Source organism: Haematobia irritans, chromosome 4 (genome assembly GCF_050003625.1).
Source record: "Haematobia irritans isolate KBUSLIRL chromosome 4, ASM5000362v1, whole genome shotgun sequence".
Lineage (NCBI taxonomy): Eukaryota > Metazoa > Arthropoda > Insecta > Diptera > Muscidae > Haematobia > Haematobia irritans.
The window spans coordinates 65,894,474-65,911,389 of record NC_134400.1 but is presented as its reverse complement, the minus strand read 5'-3'; the positions used below and the strand labels follow the sequence as shown (position 1 = coordinate 65,911,389).

The 16,916-nt window shown below is 34.1% G+C and overlaps 1 protein-coding gene and 3 long non-coding RNA genes across 4 annotated transcripts in view; 2 read left to right on the top strand and 2 right to left on the bottom strand.

The window, feature by feature from the left end:
* The window catches only part of LOC142232888 (uncharacterized), a 158,524-nt gene that overhangs the window by 4,853 nt on the left and 136,755 nt on the right, over window positions 1–16,916 (top strand). The window lies entirely within an intron of this gene.
* LOC142235023 (uncharacterized) lies at window positions 904–14,928 on the bottom strand. The gene is made up of 2 exons (XM_075306243.1): window positions 14,576–14,928; window positions 904–1,833 (listed from the first exon to the last, which is right to left on the bottom strand). The coding sequence occupies exons 1-2, from the start codon at window positions 14,584–14,586 to the stop codon at window positions 1,254–1,256; spliced, it is 591 nt and encodes a 196-aa protein (XP_075162358.1). The 5' UTR covers window positions 14,587–14,928; the 3' UTR covers window positions 904–1,253.
* LOC142236551 (uncharacterized) lies at window positions 11,702–13,049 on the bottom strand. Its single transcript, XR_012722086.1, has 3 exons — window positions 12,744–13,049; window positions 12,265–12,678; window positions 11,702–12,200 (listed from the first exon to the last, which is right to left on the bottom strand). It is a non-coding gene; the product is annotated as an uncharacterized LOC142236551 (long non-coding RNA).
* On the top strand, window positions 13,061–13,528 carry LOC142236552 (uncharacterized). The gene is made up of 3 exons (XR_012722087.1): window positions 13,061–13,157; window positions 13,250–13,283; window positions 13,349–13,528. It is a non-coding gene; the product is annotated as an uncharacterized LOC142236552 (long non-coding RNA).

Here is a 16,916-nt window from a genome sequence, read left to right as displayed (position 1 = left end):
TATTACCGATGCAAAATTTCAACTAAATCGCAAAAATTTCAAAAAATTGGCCTCTGTGGGCAAATGAGTGTAAATCGGGCGAAAGCTATATATGGGAGCTATATCTAAATCTGAACCGATTTGGCTGATATTTTGCAAGATCGGTTGATATACACGTCAATTATGACTACATCGGTGAAAAATATATGTGGCAACTATATCTAAATCTGAACCGATTTTTTCCAAAATCAATCGGGATGGTCTTTGAGCCGAAACAGGACCCTATACCAAATTTTAGGACAATCGGACTAAACCTGCGAGCTGTACTTTGCACACAAAAATACACCAACAGACAGACAGACGGACATCGCTAAATCGACTCAGAATTTACTTCTAAGCCGATCCGTATACTAAAAGGTTGGTCTATGATGACTCCTTCTTGGCGTTACATACAAATGCACAAACTTATTATACCCTGTACCGCAGTAGTGGTGAAGGGTATAAAAATTGGCCTCTGTGGTCATATGAGTGTAAATCGGGCGAAAGCTATATATGGAGTGTACAAATCCGTGAGGTGTTTCCTTTAGTGGACTGTAGATAAAGATTAACTCTCGGAAATGTAAAGGTTTTTGTTGTAACGAAAAGAGAAGAAAGCAAAAGGCAAAGTTTAAGTTTAAGAATTCAAAAGCATGGCTTTATTCAGGATGACGGCAGCTTACCAAGGGCAATGACGAAGCACAAGTCAAGTTTTACAACAAACGAAGTGGCAGTCAGACATTGTGATTTAGAATTCACAACAATTAAATTCATTTTGAGTAAAAGCTTTATGGTTATCGCATAAAGGTTGAATTCAAGTATCGATAACAATAATTCATATTAGGTATTGACAATTCAATAATTATTTACGTTAAATTCAAAATATTCAATAATATAGATATTCAAAATATTATTATATTAATAAACAAAAAAGTTGGGGAACAGAGTTCAACATGCCGCCCCCCTTGCAGCAATGCAATTCAGTAAGAACAGGCTCCAGATATTATCCATCCAAACACAGAACTTTGGGCGATGGGCATTGAGGACGATGTCTGAATGAGGCCAGCCAACAAGATCTTTGACAACTGATCGTTTCCAACTACAAGTTCTATGTCAGTTGGTTTAAAAAAATGTGGATTTGCCAAGTTAGGCAGATGGTTGTAGACGGACTGAAGTTTCTTATCGGACGTCGCTTCCGGTAGTGCCATATTAAATTGGTTCTTCACTATGCCAGTTATTTAAATTTTTACGGTTGGATCATAGTAAGACTGCAAATTCAGTGTGCAGAATTCGGTGTTGTTTTTTCTGGTTGTACGTAGATGAAGACGCTGTACCAGTGACTTCAGAACCAATGTTTGTAGACCAGCTGAGTTTAACATTAACCGTGCTTTTATGGGACCGTTTGGTGTCAAAACTCGGGCTAGAGCGGTTGGCAGGAAGATGTGTCTCTTTGGTCTTTGGCTTAGTCTTTCACGTACTAGCGGTGGAGAACATCTGCTTAGCGTATGAGTTACCCTTGGGGCTTTCCGATGGTTTTTTCTGGCGCTCTCATGGTGTGGTTGGTTATCTCGTCGTCCTTTCCTTCTCATGTGATCATCGACATGGAGCATTGTGTGGTGGTTGTAGTTGCATACCACGCAAGTTTTTCGGGATCTGCACCATTCGCGTGTGTGGGAAGCACAGAGGCATTTAAAACAAAAGCGATGTTCTTTCATGTGTTTTCTTCGCTCATGAACGTCCATCCGTTGAAATTCGGGGCAGTCTTTTAAGATGTGGCGGTTATGGCAGATACGGCATTTCGGCTGACTAAATGAGGTACTGTAACGTAAATTTATTAACTTGTGAACTTGAGAATAAAAATTATGAAATTTAGTTGGCAACGGGTAGAATACACAGTTTAACTATTGGACGCAAAAGCGTACCAGATTGTGTCCTAATCTCAGCAACGCGGACCTTTGAGTCAGGACCGCGAAATACCTTAGTAACACGTCCCAAACTCCATTCAGTCGGCGGCAAGTTATCGTCTTTAATAATGACTAAGTCGTCTTCCTTAAGATTTTGCTGTTCTGTCTTCCATTTATATCTCTTCTGCAAGTTGGAGATGTACTCGTTCTTCCATCTCTTTGCGAAATTAAATTGGATCGTTTTCAATCTTTGCCATCGATTTATTAAAGTCAAGTTATCAGTACATTGTTCCGGTGCAGCAATCAATGCGGAACCTCTAAGAAAATGTCCAGGTGTTAAAGAAGTAATTTCCGAAGGGTCTTCGCTTATAGGAGACAAGGGCCTAGAATTCAGTACACTTTCTATTCTAACTAGTAAAGTAGAGAATTCCTCATAAGTAAATTTAATATTGCCTGTGGTTTTTCGAAGGTGGGATTTCATGCTTTTAACAGCAGCTTCCCACAGTCCCCCCATGTGTGGCGCATGTGGTGGAATAAAATGCCAAGTGAACCCATGAATATTGTATTTGTCAACTAGACCTTTCTCAGAAGATTGTATAAAGTTTCGATACTCTCGGGAGAGGGCTTTGCTGGCACCAACAAAATTCGTCCCATTATCAGAGAATACTTTATTAGGTAAACCACGTCTCCCTACAAATCGATCAAATGTGGCTAAGAAAGCTTCAGTAGTCAACTCGGAGCACGCCTCCAGATGCACAGCTCGAGTTGATAAACAAATGAAAACAGCGGCATAACCTTTATGAAGTTTCGCGTTTCGTAATTTCGAAGTTTTCAAATCGAACGGGCCGGCAAAATCCAAACCCGTGTTGGTAAAGGCAGTGAGAAAGTACAACGCTCTTCAGGCAATGCAGCCATTATCTGATTTCGAATGCGCTGTTTATATATGGTGCAAGTACGGCAATTTCGAATACAAGATCGGACAGAGTTCTTTAAACGTATCACATAGAATTCAGCTCGTATTGCCCGTAACATACTTTGATGTTCGGCATGTAAAAGAATTTTGTGGGTAAAAGTTAAAAGCAATTTAAAAAAGTGAGAATGTTCAGGCAGAATGATCGGATACTTCTCGTTGTATGGAAGATCCGAATTCGCTAAGCGACCATTTACTCTAAGTAAGTCTCGTTCATCTAAAAAAGGGTTCAGAGTTAGAAGTTTGCTCTTAGAAGATATTGGTTGATTGTTTTTCAATGCATGATATTCCGTGGGAAAAAATTTAAGTTGCGCCAGCCTAATTAATTGAAATTTGACCGTTCTAATTTCCGTTGAAGTAATAAGTTGATCCCCAAATGAGTTAGAATTCCGCTTTTGACATTTCCTTATAAATCTGTACATAAAACATACAACTCGTAGAGCTCGGCTGAAGGAAGAGAATCTTTCAAGTACGTCTTCCATATGTGTTTCAATTTGGAAGTTAACAGTTTTTCGCTCAAGTTCTGACTCTTGAAATGTTTTAGATTTTGGCCAACATTCAGAGTGTTGTACCAACCACTTTGGTCCATGCCACCAGAGATGATTATTTTTCAGTTCTGCCGCAGTACAGCCTCGCGTTCCAATATCGGCTGGGTTTTCAGTAGTTGGAACATATCGCCAAGTTACATTTCCCACATTATCCAAAATTTCTGAAATCTTATTTGCGACAAAAGTTTTCCAATGGAAAGGGGGTTTATCTAACCAAGCCAAAGTAATAGTGGAGTCGCACCAAAGATAAACACCGGTAACAGGGATACTGATTTCAAAAGTCTAGACAGTAGTGCCGCGCCGCACAATTCTAACCTGGGTAAGCTCACTGTTTTCAAAGGTGCCACCTTAGTTTTTGAAACAAGTAAGTTTGATGTTATACAGTTCTCAGGTGATATAATGCGGATATATATACATGCGCAGTATGCTTTTTCGGAAGCATCGCAAAATCCGTGAATTTGAATACGCCTGTCGGGTGCATAATAAATCCAACGAGGTATTCGGATATACTCAATGTCAGAAAAATTGGAAATGAAAGAATTTCATTTTTGAAAAGAGTGAGGCTTGACTTCCTCATCCCAATCAGTTCCATCAAGCCAAAGTTGTTGTAAAAGCATCTTTGCTACAACTATAATCGGCGCCAACCAACCAGCGGGATCGAATATCTTTGCCACAATAGATATTTTCCTTTTCGTCATCGGTGAGGTAGGAAGAGCAATATTTGAAACGACATAGAAAAAAGAATCTGACATGGCATTCCACCGAATGCCTAATGTTTTTGTTTCGCTGGTATCTTCAAGTTTCAAGAAATCTTCATTTAGAAGATCTTCCGGGGGCACATTGCGAAGAATATGTGGGTGATTAGCCGTAAGCTTTTTAAGTGGAAACCCAGCAGAATTAAGTAGATCTATAAGTTCTAACAAGTAAGCCTTGGCCTCAGTTAATGAATGTCCCCCAGAAAGAATATCGTCAACATATGTTTGGTTTCGTAAAATATGTGAAGCTGTGGGATGAGTAGTTTTTCCTTCTTCGGCTAGTTGTAAAAGTGTGCGAATAGCCAAGTATGGAGCACAGTTTACTCCAAAAGTAACAGTCTTCAAGCAAAAGTCTTTGATCCCTTCGGTCGAATTTCCCCGGAATAAAATGCGCTGATATTGTCTATCATCCTGATGAACATAAATTTGGCGATACATCTTTTGAATATCGCCATTAAACACGTATCGGAAGAAACGCCAGCGTAGTACAACATTCATCAGTTCATTTTGTAGTATCGGTCCAGTATGCAGAATATCATTCAATGCGACTCCCGTCGAAGTTTTCTTCGAGGCGTTAAATACCACACGTACTTTTGTAGATGACCTTTCAGGTTTTACGACTGCGTGATGTGGAAGATAAAAGGAAAAATATGCAGAGTCACGACAGATTTCTGAGGAAGACGTTATCTCCATGTGGTCAAGTGTTAAATATTCAGATAAAACAGCAGTGTATTCTGCAGCAAGTTGAGGCGATTTTTTCAAGTTCTTTTCCATATGAAGATATTGACCGAGGGCAGCTCGTCTTGAAGGTCCTAGAGCTAAGTCTTTGGGTAGATCCTGACGAAAGGGTAATCTAACTTGATATCTCCCGTCAGATTGGCGAACAGTAGTTTTCCGATAAAAATCTTCACACCACATGTCAGTTTCAGACAAATTTTTCGAAGTTGGAACTTCTTCAAGTTCCCAAAATTTTCTAATTTCATTATTAAGTGAATCAGTACAAGTCACAAAATTCGCAAACACTTGAGTCGATCTAGTTTTTGGAGGGCCACTCAAAATCCAACCAAATTCAGTTTCTTGTGCAAGAAGACTTCCAGATATATTTCTTCGCACACCCGATTTCAAGATGAATGGAAGAATGTCGCTACCTAATAACATGTCTATTTGCGCGGGTTTGTAAAAGTAGGGATCAGCTAAGTCAATATTCTCCAAATATGATCAGTTAGAGACCTGGGTTGGGTAAGAGGGCATTAAGTGATTCATATTAGAAACAACTAATGCAGTTGTACGAATTTTGAAATCAGATTTTCGAGATTTTAAAATCAGATGGCAAAGTTTCGAAGAATTCTCAAGAAGAGTACCCCCCAATCCTGAAATGGTGGTAAATGACTTTTTGGTTGGTATTAAATATCGCTTTACAAGTCTATTTGAAATAAAAGATTCTTGCGATCCTTGATCAATAAAAGCCCGTATTGTTAAATTAGTTCCTAAGTGTTCTAAATAGATTAACGCCGTTGGCAAAATAGTAGAATCTGCAGAACTAGCAAAGTTAGATTGTACATGTGAAACAGAATTTCCATAAGCAGCAGCTGATGTCGAAGGTTGATTATCATATGCAGTTTCCGTATGAAATGTCGTGACTTCAGGTGGTGGACTACCTTGTGGCTCCTGAACAGAATCTGGGTGTAAAAGTGTATGATGTTTCTGGTGACATTTCTGACAAACATTTTCGCTTTGACAATTTTGCGCAGTGTGGCCGTAACACAAACAATTTGCGCATACTTTGTTGTCCTTGACGAACTTTCTCCTTTGTGCAAGTGACCAAGTTTTGAATTTAAGACAGGCTCTCAAAGAATGATTAAGTTTGCAAGCTTTGCAAGATCGGACTTTGGAATCAGTTTTCGTGTGATAAGTCTGAGTTTTCTGAGTCACATTTGTATTATTTGAAGGCTTCCTCATGTCAGAAATAGATTCCAACATATTTAATCTTTTTGAAATAAAGTCGTCCAATTGCTCCCACGATGGCATTTCCTTATGATCGCTTAACGAATTTTCCCAGGCTGTCAAAGTTTCATCCGGATGTTTTGATGAAACCCAGAACACTAGGAATGGATCCCACGACATGACCGATATATTGTAAGTTTTCAATATAGAAAGACAATTGTTTATGGTGTACTGCAAGTTTCGTAGAGCTTTTCCTTTTTCCGAAGTTACGCGCTCAGTTTCAAATATTTTCCTGAGCTGATGATTAATAAGTATGCGTTTATTTTCGTAACGTTGACGTAGGGATTCCCAAGCTAAGTGAAAGTTGTCATCAGTTAATGCGAATTGTTTTACAATCTGATTAGCCTCCCCACGAGTCTTTGCCCTTAAGTGAAATAACTTTTGTGCCGGAGACAATTTTGGGTGATTGACATAAATGGCTGAGAGCATGTCTCGAAAACTGGGCCATTTGTCATATCCACCTCCAAACATTTCAGTATCGCATGGAGGGACTTTCAAAGAATACCCAGTCACCTCCTGCGATGTGGTTCCAAGTATTTCTTGAGGACGCGCAGATCGCTCCATCGCTCTTTTTTCTATTTCAATCAAGTCCAACATATCAGCTTTGCATTTCTTATAAGCCCTTATAGACTCATTAAACTTCGCGTGTATTGACTCTTTCTCCGCCTTAGCGCTATCAGTAACCATCTCTGTCTCGTATACCTGAGTGAGAGTCTGCCAACGCCGTTCTAAGTCTTCAAGATCAACTTGCAGACTTGAAAGTCTGTGCTCAGAAGTATCAATAGCACTGAAGTTGGCGCAATAAGTGACGACTTGGTCCGAAAAAAATATGAACTTTTGTGAAGCCATTGCAAAACGAAAACAAGTAATTGGGGTTCAGTATTTTGCAGTAAATTAAGAAAACGAAGTTCCAAGACTCAAAGTCAATATGTAATATGAATGTGCAGACTAAATTCCAAATATGTGCCAGTAGCTTGAAATAACCGCGTTTTATAACCCAAAAAAGGATTTAAATGACAAGAAATTTACTTGATATTTACCTCTAAAAATGTTAAACTGAGGTAAGACAGAGTAATTGTATTATTAAAACTTTTAACTCCACGAGAGCAATATATTAACAAAATTTCCAGTAAAGTATAAGTATACAGTATAAGTAAACTTGTATCAAAAATTCAGCAAAACAATCAAAGTTTCATGAGCAAAGTTAATTCCCATATAGGATTAAGTAAAGGTAGAATTACATACCATGCGTTCAATGCGTACTATGCGTCCGATGATTGAAGAGTTGAAATTTCTCTTTGAAATCAAAAGCTCGAATAGTCTGTCGCAAATAGAAAAACATCAACTCTTCCATCAACGCACGGATTGACGCATGGTGTGTAATTCAACCTTAATATTTAATTTCAGATACATAAAATCAATTCATATAGAAGTTTAAACTCCACAAGAGCAATTTCAAATCAGCAAGAAATCAAATAAAATTCAAAAGTGAATTATTTCATAAGTAATTTCTCTAATATCTAACATCCAGAAAATTGTGAGTGTTGAGTATAATTCATCAAAACATTCACAGCGTAATACAATGTTGTGACAAATCGTGAAAAATATGTCGTAATGTTAAGCTTCCACAATCATACAATCGGAGCGTAATTATCTGTATCCAATTTACTTAATAAATGAAAACATTCAAAATGCAACCAGTAAATTGTACGAATTGCATTACATGCACTGAAGAAAAATATTGTCGTCAGGCCAAAGATTCAAATTACGAATTTGAGGTTTGAATGAAAATTTCGAAAAAAAACCTTTATTTCGATGACATTCCTACTTGATACAACAAGTTAATAGCATATGAAAAAAACAGCCGAAAAATGAATAAGATAAAATTTCCAAAAAATCAAGTACGCAAACTCAAATATAAAAAAGAATTCTATCTCAAAGTATCATTATTCCAATTCTCCACTTCTTTGGGTCGAAATCAATATCAGTGTAAGTGTAAAGACAGAATCCTTGTAACAGGTATCCCTTTTTTATCAGTGTAGTCGATTTTTCAGAATCTCATAAGAAACTAGCTTTATAAAATTCTATACCAAATATGCCTCAAAAATTTCCAGGCACAAACCGTGGGTATAAAATACAAAATTTATGCACAAATAAAATCAAACTAACTAAAGCTTGTTACAAAATTCATTCGTGCGAAAACTGAACATCAGCATCTATCAAAGTGAATGGGGTGCACAATACAGGGTTTCTAATTCATTTGTGCGAAATAATATTCTTGCGTCATCTTCCGTGCGAAAAAGTGATCCAGTATTAAGGCCGGTACTCTGTTCGGTTTTCGCGTTAAAACTCCATACAAAACCAAAAAATGCGAAAAATTTGCGAAATTTTTTCCATTTGTGATACTTTGTTTTTTCGTGTTGAAAAACTGACGTTTATAGCACGGCGCCATTTGCAATGTGAATTAAGAAATAATTTATTTATTAAAAACTATTTGTGCGGGTTTATAAATCAAACACGGACCATATTTTTGTTCCGAAACTATACAAAGGATCAAAGGAATAGAAAGCGGCGTTTTTTAGGTAGCTTGGAGCGCTATTTTACAGGGAGCGATATTGGATTAAGTTGGTGGTTGTTGCTTGTTTTTACAAAATAACATTTTATTTTTCCTTGGGCAATTGATCTGCTATTCCTTTGATCCTTTGTATAGTTTCGGAACAAAAATATGGTCCGTGTTTGATTTATAAACCCGCACAAATAGTTTTTAATAAATAAATTATTTCTTAATTCACATTGCAAATGGCGCCGTGCTATAAACGTCAGTTTTTCAACACGAAAAAACAAAGTATCACAAATGGAAAAAATTTCGCAAATTTTTCGCATTTTTTGGTTTTGTATGGAGTTTCAACGCGAAAACCGAACAGAGTACCGGCCTTTAGGCGTGAAATAGTAAAAAAATCGAAAAGTACGACATTCGTAAATGGTAATCCAAAATTGAAAAATTGTTTTGTTAACAGCACTTAAAAAAGTTTCACATATGGACACAATTTTGTTCTATTCTCGCACGAAATAGTCGATTCTCGCAACAACAGTTACCTTTACAAATAGCAATCCCAGGCAAGCAAGAAGTTTCAATTTCGATGTGCAATATTTCTAATAGAGATCTATAGTACAAACCTATAATCGATTTTTCGACTCTTCGATTATTGACTTCAAATCAAAAATCGATTTTCGATTATTGACTTTTAATCAAAAATCGATTTTCGATTATAGGAAGAGATAGGGATCTATAGTACAAACCAATAATCGATTTTTCGACTCTTCGATTATTGACTTTAAATCGAAGATCAATTTTCGATTATTGACTTTTAATCAAAAATCGAATTTCGATTATTTTTGCCAATCAAAATTCGAATATTCGATTTTTCATAATCGAATTTCATAGAAATAATGATTCCACAAAATATTCGCTTTTATGATGTCCATTTGTCTTTTTGTGAGTGTTATCAACAATAGTGTTCTAGTCAAACATGTTAATTTTGTTTTTAATTAGTTTAATATATTTTTAAAATGTTCAATATCAATTATTAACATGTATGAATCATTTATCATGATTTCCCCAAATAATTACCCGTATAAATTCAAGGTAATTGAAAACACAAAGGATTCATTTCCACAAATTTGATATTTTATTTAATTAAATCAGAATTTTTATTCTTATTGGCAATACAATTCTAAAAATAAAAATTAAGAAATTAGTACTGGTTTCATTACATATAGGTACATTTCGATTTAATGGAAACCAATGAATAAAACATTAAAATCGATTTTGCGATTATTTTTAGGCTAATAATCGATTTCGACTTTTTTAGATTTTCATGCCAAAATTCGAATAATCGATTATTCGATTTTCGATTTATAGATCCCTAATTTCTAACTTCCGTAGAATATGTATGTATTTTCCTTACACATTGAACAACAGTGAACACCTTCGGTTAATCTTACAAAATCCTGAATATTTTTAGAAAATTCCAACTAAACAGTATTAAAGGCTGACAACATGTCAATACCACAAATAAGTATATATTTTTCGACAAATTCAAGAACACTTATTAGACATAATTAAGTTCTTTTCACTTTTCGAAGAAGATTTTGCAGTTTGAATGAAAAAAATTGGAGAATTCCAAATTGCAAGAATGTATTTAGTGACACATGAAGTTCACAATGATCGCATTTGCAGTAAAATTTACAAATTAAAAAAAATAATGAACTATTTTGTGAAATACGAATCAAGTAATGCTTAATTCTTGTGTAATTTTTGCACTTATTTTAGTTCATTTAACGAAAATTATTAGAGTAAGGGAAACTTTCTCAAAACTCCATGAACTAGAATAAAGTTAAATTGGCTTTAGTGAAATACAGAGTTCACTTTTTTCTTCTTCAAGTGTAGGTAAGTATTTTTTCTTCCGGTGTCTTAAATTTTAAAGGTAAGTGATATTTTTTCATTTCTTTTTTTAAGGTAAGTATTACGAATTTCTGCTGTAAATATTTCGATTCATAGGTAAGTATATATCTCTTTCCAACTATCTTCCGTGTCCACACAAAATAAGGAATGTCTCATGTAAACCACTTTCCCCCGAGCCCAGGGAAATTTATATATACATATACACTATATGTAAATATATATTCTTTCCTCCTTTTCTCTATATATTGAAAGTCGGATTACAAATAGGTTTCGTAAATATATTTACAGTATATCATATAATGGTATGTTTTCTATATAATTTTCATTTGAAACATTTGTTTCAGTGTAAAATTCAATGGTATAATTTGCATATAATTTTTCGTATATTTTCCATATAATTTCCTATATAATTTCTCATATAACATTTAATTTTTTCCGTGTATAATTCAATGTAATATCAAGTAAATAATTATTGAAAACTTTCTTTTTCAATCTTCAAATTTAATAGTTCCAAAATATAAATCCATTTGATAATGGTAATTACATTGAATATAGGTATCGAAGAATATTATGGTTTCAAAAAACTCACAGTATTTGAGTTTTTCATTTAAGCGCTTTTTGTAATTACTGGTATCGAAGGCAACCCTGCATATGTATAAACATACCAACATACACTCTCCATATACGCCAATGTACGTATTGATGTTAGCACTACCCAATAAACACAAACGTTTGAAAAATACTAAAATTCAATAATTTTTCAAACATTTTTTCAAAGGATTAGGGTAATATTCAAGTTGAGAAATTGTTGAGAAAATCGCGTTCTCAACAAAAAACAGACATTACCCTCAACAGTAAAATTCAACACAATAGCAATAATTTCTCAATTGTAATCCTCAAATTGAAATGCATCGCTACTCAATAATTTCTCAAACAGTTTTCAATGTGAGAAAAATAAAAAATTACCATTGTTGCGAATACTTTCAAACCACAATTTGTATGAAAGTCAATCCTAGTTCTAACTGAAAGTCAATACTAAATTTCTAGGGATTTTGTAAATTTTATTATTTTTTTCGTTAACAAATATAATAATCTTAAAAATAACATTAATAATATATAAAAATAATAATATAATACCAATCAAAATGTAATTATCTTATTAAACGTATTAATAAATAAAACTATGAATACAACTTTAAATATCTTAAACATTTTTACATGTATAATTCCATTTCCTCCATAATGTTGGTGTCATTAATATGCTGCCAATTTGAAATAATTACTATCGAGGAACTTGCTGGCTTGTGTGTTAGAATAGATTCCAGCAAGAGGAAATCACAAAATATCAAACTGATGACGGGATGTAAATTGATGTAATGCACATATTCATCCAGAAGTTCTTGATATAGGAATTGTTGCACTTTGGTTTAATTGATTGCACTTTGTAAGTTTTCTGAAAACTTTTCTTTGTTGTTCCCTTCATCGGTTTTTCATCGGCCAACATCTTCCAAGAATATACCATCCAATGATTTTAGTTTTCTGCAAAACAATCGAGTTTTGTGATTTCCATTATGTTTTCATTTCACTTTTTATTTTGACTTACCAATTTGTATTTCTTCCAACTGACCACGTACTTCGTGATTTCCTCAAAAACGTTGGTGTTACAAAATTGTTGTTATTAAAATACTGGCAATTTTCAGGAACTTGATGTCCACATAATTGGAATAAATTTCCAGCAATTTCAATTCACAAAATAACAAATTAAACCGATGATGCGATATAAATTAAACTATATCACATCGATAGTTTAATTTATATCGCATCATCGGTTTAATTTGTTATTTTGTGAATTGCGAATTATCATCCAGTAGTTGTTGATATGGAAAAGCATAAATACCAAGTTTTTTTGGTTGCACTTTGATTTATGGAAACTTTCTCTTCTCGATAAGCCACTACCATTTTTCATCGGCCAGCCTCTTAAGGTGTCCAAGAATCAGCATCCAAATATTTTAGTTGTCTGCAAAGAGATTTGAGTTTATTGACTTCCTTAAAGTTTTCATTTCGTGTTTTAGTTTTACTTACCAATTATTATAAGCAATTTCAATTGATTATTAAAAAATTTCCACATTTTTGTATTTCTTCCACGAACTTTGTTGTCCAAAGTAGTATTGAAAACCATGTGGTTTTTTCGTTGCATTTCAGGGTAGTGTTTTGTCAAAGTTTTCTCCAATTATCTTCAACACATTTTCAAAGTTTTCGTCAACATTTTGCCAAATTGGTTGTAATTCGCAAACAATTTGAAGATGAGCTTTTTCAAGTCAAGTTGAATTTATGTTGAAAATGATATTTACCCTCAATCTGAAGAGGTGTTGCATTTGAAAAACGCTCATCCTGTGTTTATTGGGTAACTTCTTCACGTGCCACCACAGAACCGTTAGGGAACACACCACAAAATTTTCAACCAGCATCCAACTCCAAAGACAATTCATTCACCAGGTAACTCGTTCAACAATATTCCAAATTAGCAAGCCACTCTCTCAATAATTTTACATTCAATTTTCTCTTTTTCCAAACTTTCTTTTTTTCAGCTTTTCCAATTCAATTCAACAGCCAATCTTTCAGGTTTCTGCATATACTTTTCTTCTTTATTTTTATATTTTTATTATTTACAGCTTATTTATTTACAGCTCCCAAATTGGATGTTAACGCTATGAAATCTTAATCCAAATGACACTTTGCCGACTTTGACACTCCAACTCTCTCTCTATTTCTTAAGACGAAGGCAGAGATGCCCTATCGCTTGCCACAATTTTTGATTTATAGTATGAATTCGGGATTGCAATATGAGTTCAATATTAACTTTGAATTTATAATATTTTTATTCACCAACGAATTTTAGACAAATGCAAAGTTAAATTTTTTAAAATTAAATTTTTTAAATATTGACTGTCTCTCATTCGCAATTAGCTCATAAAGAATAAATATACTATGCCTCAATTAGCATCCAGTTGTGCCCAAAAGTTGATAAGTACGTGGCAACTATGAATCAGAGAACAAGACAAATCATATGACGTATTGATTGGTGGCATGTGCAATGTGCTTCAAAATAAGAGAGTAATGTTAATATTCTGACTGTCGTTTTAACTTTGGCTGCGCAGTCAGCTTTCGAGAGAATTTTTGTACTGGTAACTTAAGAGAATTCACTTATATGTGTAGAGTATGTATCAAAGCATATGGTAGTGTATGTATAGTTGTATGTTTGCTGATTCGATGTTTGCCAGCGGACAAACAGATGAATGTTGAAAATTATGTCGGAGAGTGACTGAGATTACATATGGCCATAACGTTGAAGATGAATGTTTTGTTGAGTATGGCTGTTGACGCGTTTTGTGGTTGAGTGTGGATAGCATAGGTAAGTATGTTAGGGTTGCATATCAAAGGTAAGTATTTTAAAATGTTGCAAACAAATGTTGCGGTATAAATTGTAAATGTTGCAAATATTTCTGGTATGAATGTTAAATATGTTGAAGGTAAGTATCCACGAATGTCGTAAACATAAACTGTGGGTAAGTATGTAAGGGTAAGTATGTAAGGGAATTTATGTTAGAGTTGCTCGTAAAGCAAACTTTTTACAATTTACAGTGGTTAATGTTAAACAGCTTTTTGCTTCTTTTGCAAAGAATTTAACAGAGTTCAAATTTGCATTCTGTAACAACAATCTGTGTTACAATTAACATCGATCACTTGTAAGAAGAATTTCTGACTATGTGCTTTCTGGTTTCGAGATCAGAACCATAAGTCATGTAAAAAATAATTATTCAGATCACAAAGTTATTCTACCGTTGCGTTGCCACTAAATCACAAGCCAAACACTGATATTCTCAACCGTTCACAATATAATAAATTTCACGTACCTTTTGTCCATAATGATTTTGAGAATATGAAAAAATGGATAGGCAAGTCTGCGGTTTGTGTAATGTGGAGGACGAAATCCCAAGTTAAATGCAAACGCTTTTCCAAGACAGTGGACGTAATCCAAGATTATAAGATTCTTCCCAGTTCCTTGACGGTTCGAAGGATCATGTACAAATCCGTGAGGTGTTTCCTTTAGTGGACTGTAGATAAAGATTAACTCTCGGAAATGTAAAGATTTTTGTTGTAACGAAAAGAGAAGAAAGCAAAAGGCAAAGTTTAAGTTTAAGAATTCAAAAGTATGGCTTTATTCAGGATGACGGCAGCTTACCAAGGGCAATGACGAAGCACAAGTGAAGTTTTACAACAAACGAAGTGGCAGTCAGACATTGTGATTTAGAATTTACAACAATTAAATTCATTTTGAGTAAAAGCTTTATGGTTATCGCATAAAGGTTGAATTCAAGTATCGATAACAATAATTCATATTAGGTATTGGCAATTCAATTATTTACGTTAAATTCAAAATATTCAATAATATAGATATTCAAAATATTATTATATTAATAAACAAAAAAGTTGGGGAACAGAGTTCAACAGGGAGATATATCCAAATCTGAACCGATTTCAACCAAATTTGGCACGCATAGTTACAATGCTAATTCTATTACCGATGCAAAATTTCAACTAAATCGCAAAAATTTCAAAAAATTGGCCTCTGTGGGCAAATGAGTGTAAATCGGGCGAAAGCTATATATGGGAGCTATATCTAAATCTGAACCGATTTGGCTGATATTTTGCAAGATCGGTTGATATACACGCCAATTATGACCAGATCGGTGAAACATATATGTGGCAGCTATATCTAAATCTGAACCGATTTTTTCCAATAGTGATCGTCATTGAGCCGAAACAGGATCTTTTAGGACAATCGGACTAAAACTGTGAGCTGTACTTTGCACACAAAAATACACCAACAGACAGACAGACAGACATCGCTAAATCGACTCAGAATTTAATTCTAAGCCGATCCGCATACTAAAAGGTTGGTCTATGATTACTCCTTCTTGGCGTTACATACAAATGCACAAACCTATTATACCCTGTACCAGCGTTACCGTTGGGAATTTTCAAAAAGTGGCACAAAAAGTGGCAAACGTCGAAAAAAGGGGCACAATTATTTTTGAAAAGTGGCACAAAAAGTGGCACATTCTTTTTATTAACTTATACAAAAAAACTTAAGAAATAAATACTGCTATGAGGTCAAGTTAAAATATATTTTGCGAATTCATACAAATTGGTGAACAAATCCTATTTAAAATTATTTTTTAAGCGTCTATAAAATAATCAGGCCTTTCAATTATATCTTTAAATTTATTTACGATATCAAAATAATTTATATCATCATTGGTTTTTAAGTAATGCGGAACCCCCTTTTCTTCAGTTTTTTGTCATTTATGTCAATTCATGGTAAAATTTGTCCACAACTTTCGGATTGTGATGTCGTTTTGTGACCTATCTATATTGTTTTAATTTTTTTAATATACAAAGAATTTTTATAGTCGATATCTGCTAAATCACGTTTTTACAAACTTTCTTACAAAATTTATGTATATTTGTAATAGAATATTTTTGTTAAATATAATTAATAAACAATTTAAGGTAAGCACTATGTTCGATTTTCGAGTTGAAATTTTCGCGGTTACTTTACTAAAACAGTTCAATATAAAGCAGATAAAATAACTCAATAACTCAATCATTTATAATTTTGATTATTTCAGGAAAAGTAATCGCGAAAATAAAGTGATTTTCAACTCGAAAACCGAACATAGTACTCACGTTTAGGAGGATTCGCTTTGGAATGTTTTGTTAACGGTATTCATACTTTTGATAATATAAACTAAAAATTTAAGATAAATCTTTGGTATTTTAAAGTGCATTTTGGATCTTTAACATATACTTTCTCTAATTTCTTAGGACACTTTTCTTCCAATTTTTCTCTAATGAGGTAATGCTTCAATACTGTCCATTGTTCCAGCATTCATTTTGAGGAATATAGTAGAATTGGAACAATCTGTCTCAAAGGGCGATTGCAATTTTTTCTAACTGGGTCCTTATGGGATCCATCATCAATTATTTCCTGCGGTCGAAATACAAACCTTAAACATTTTCATATTTATCCTGATATTTCATGCCACAATAAATTTGGCATATTCAAAGTACGGTTTACCAAATAAGTTGAATCGTAACTGTTCTCGTAATAAGAACTAATGAGCGAAGGCTGTTGATGCACAATATTAAATTTTCTTAACACATCTATGGTGATAACTACCCATAATATTT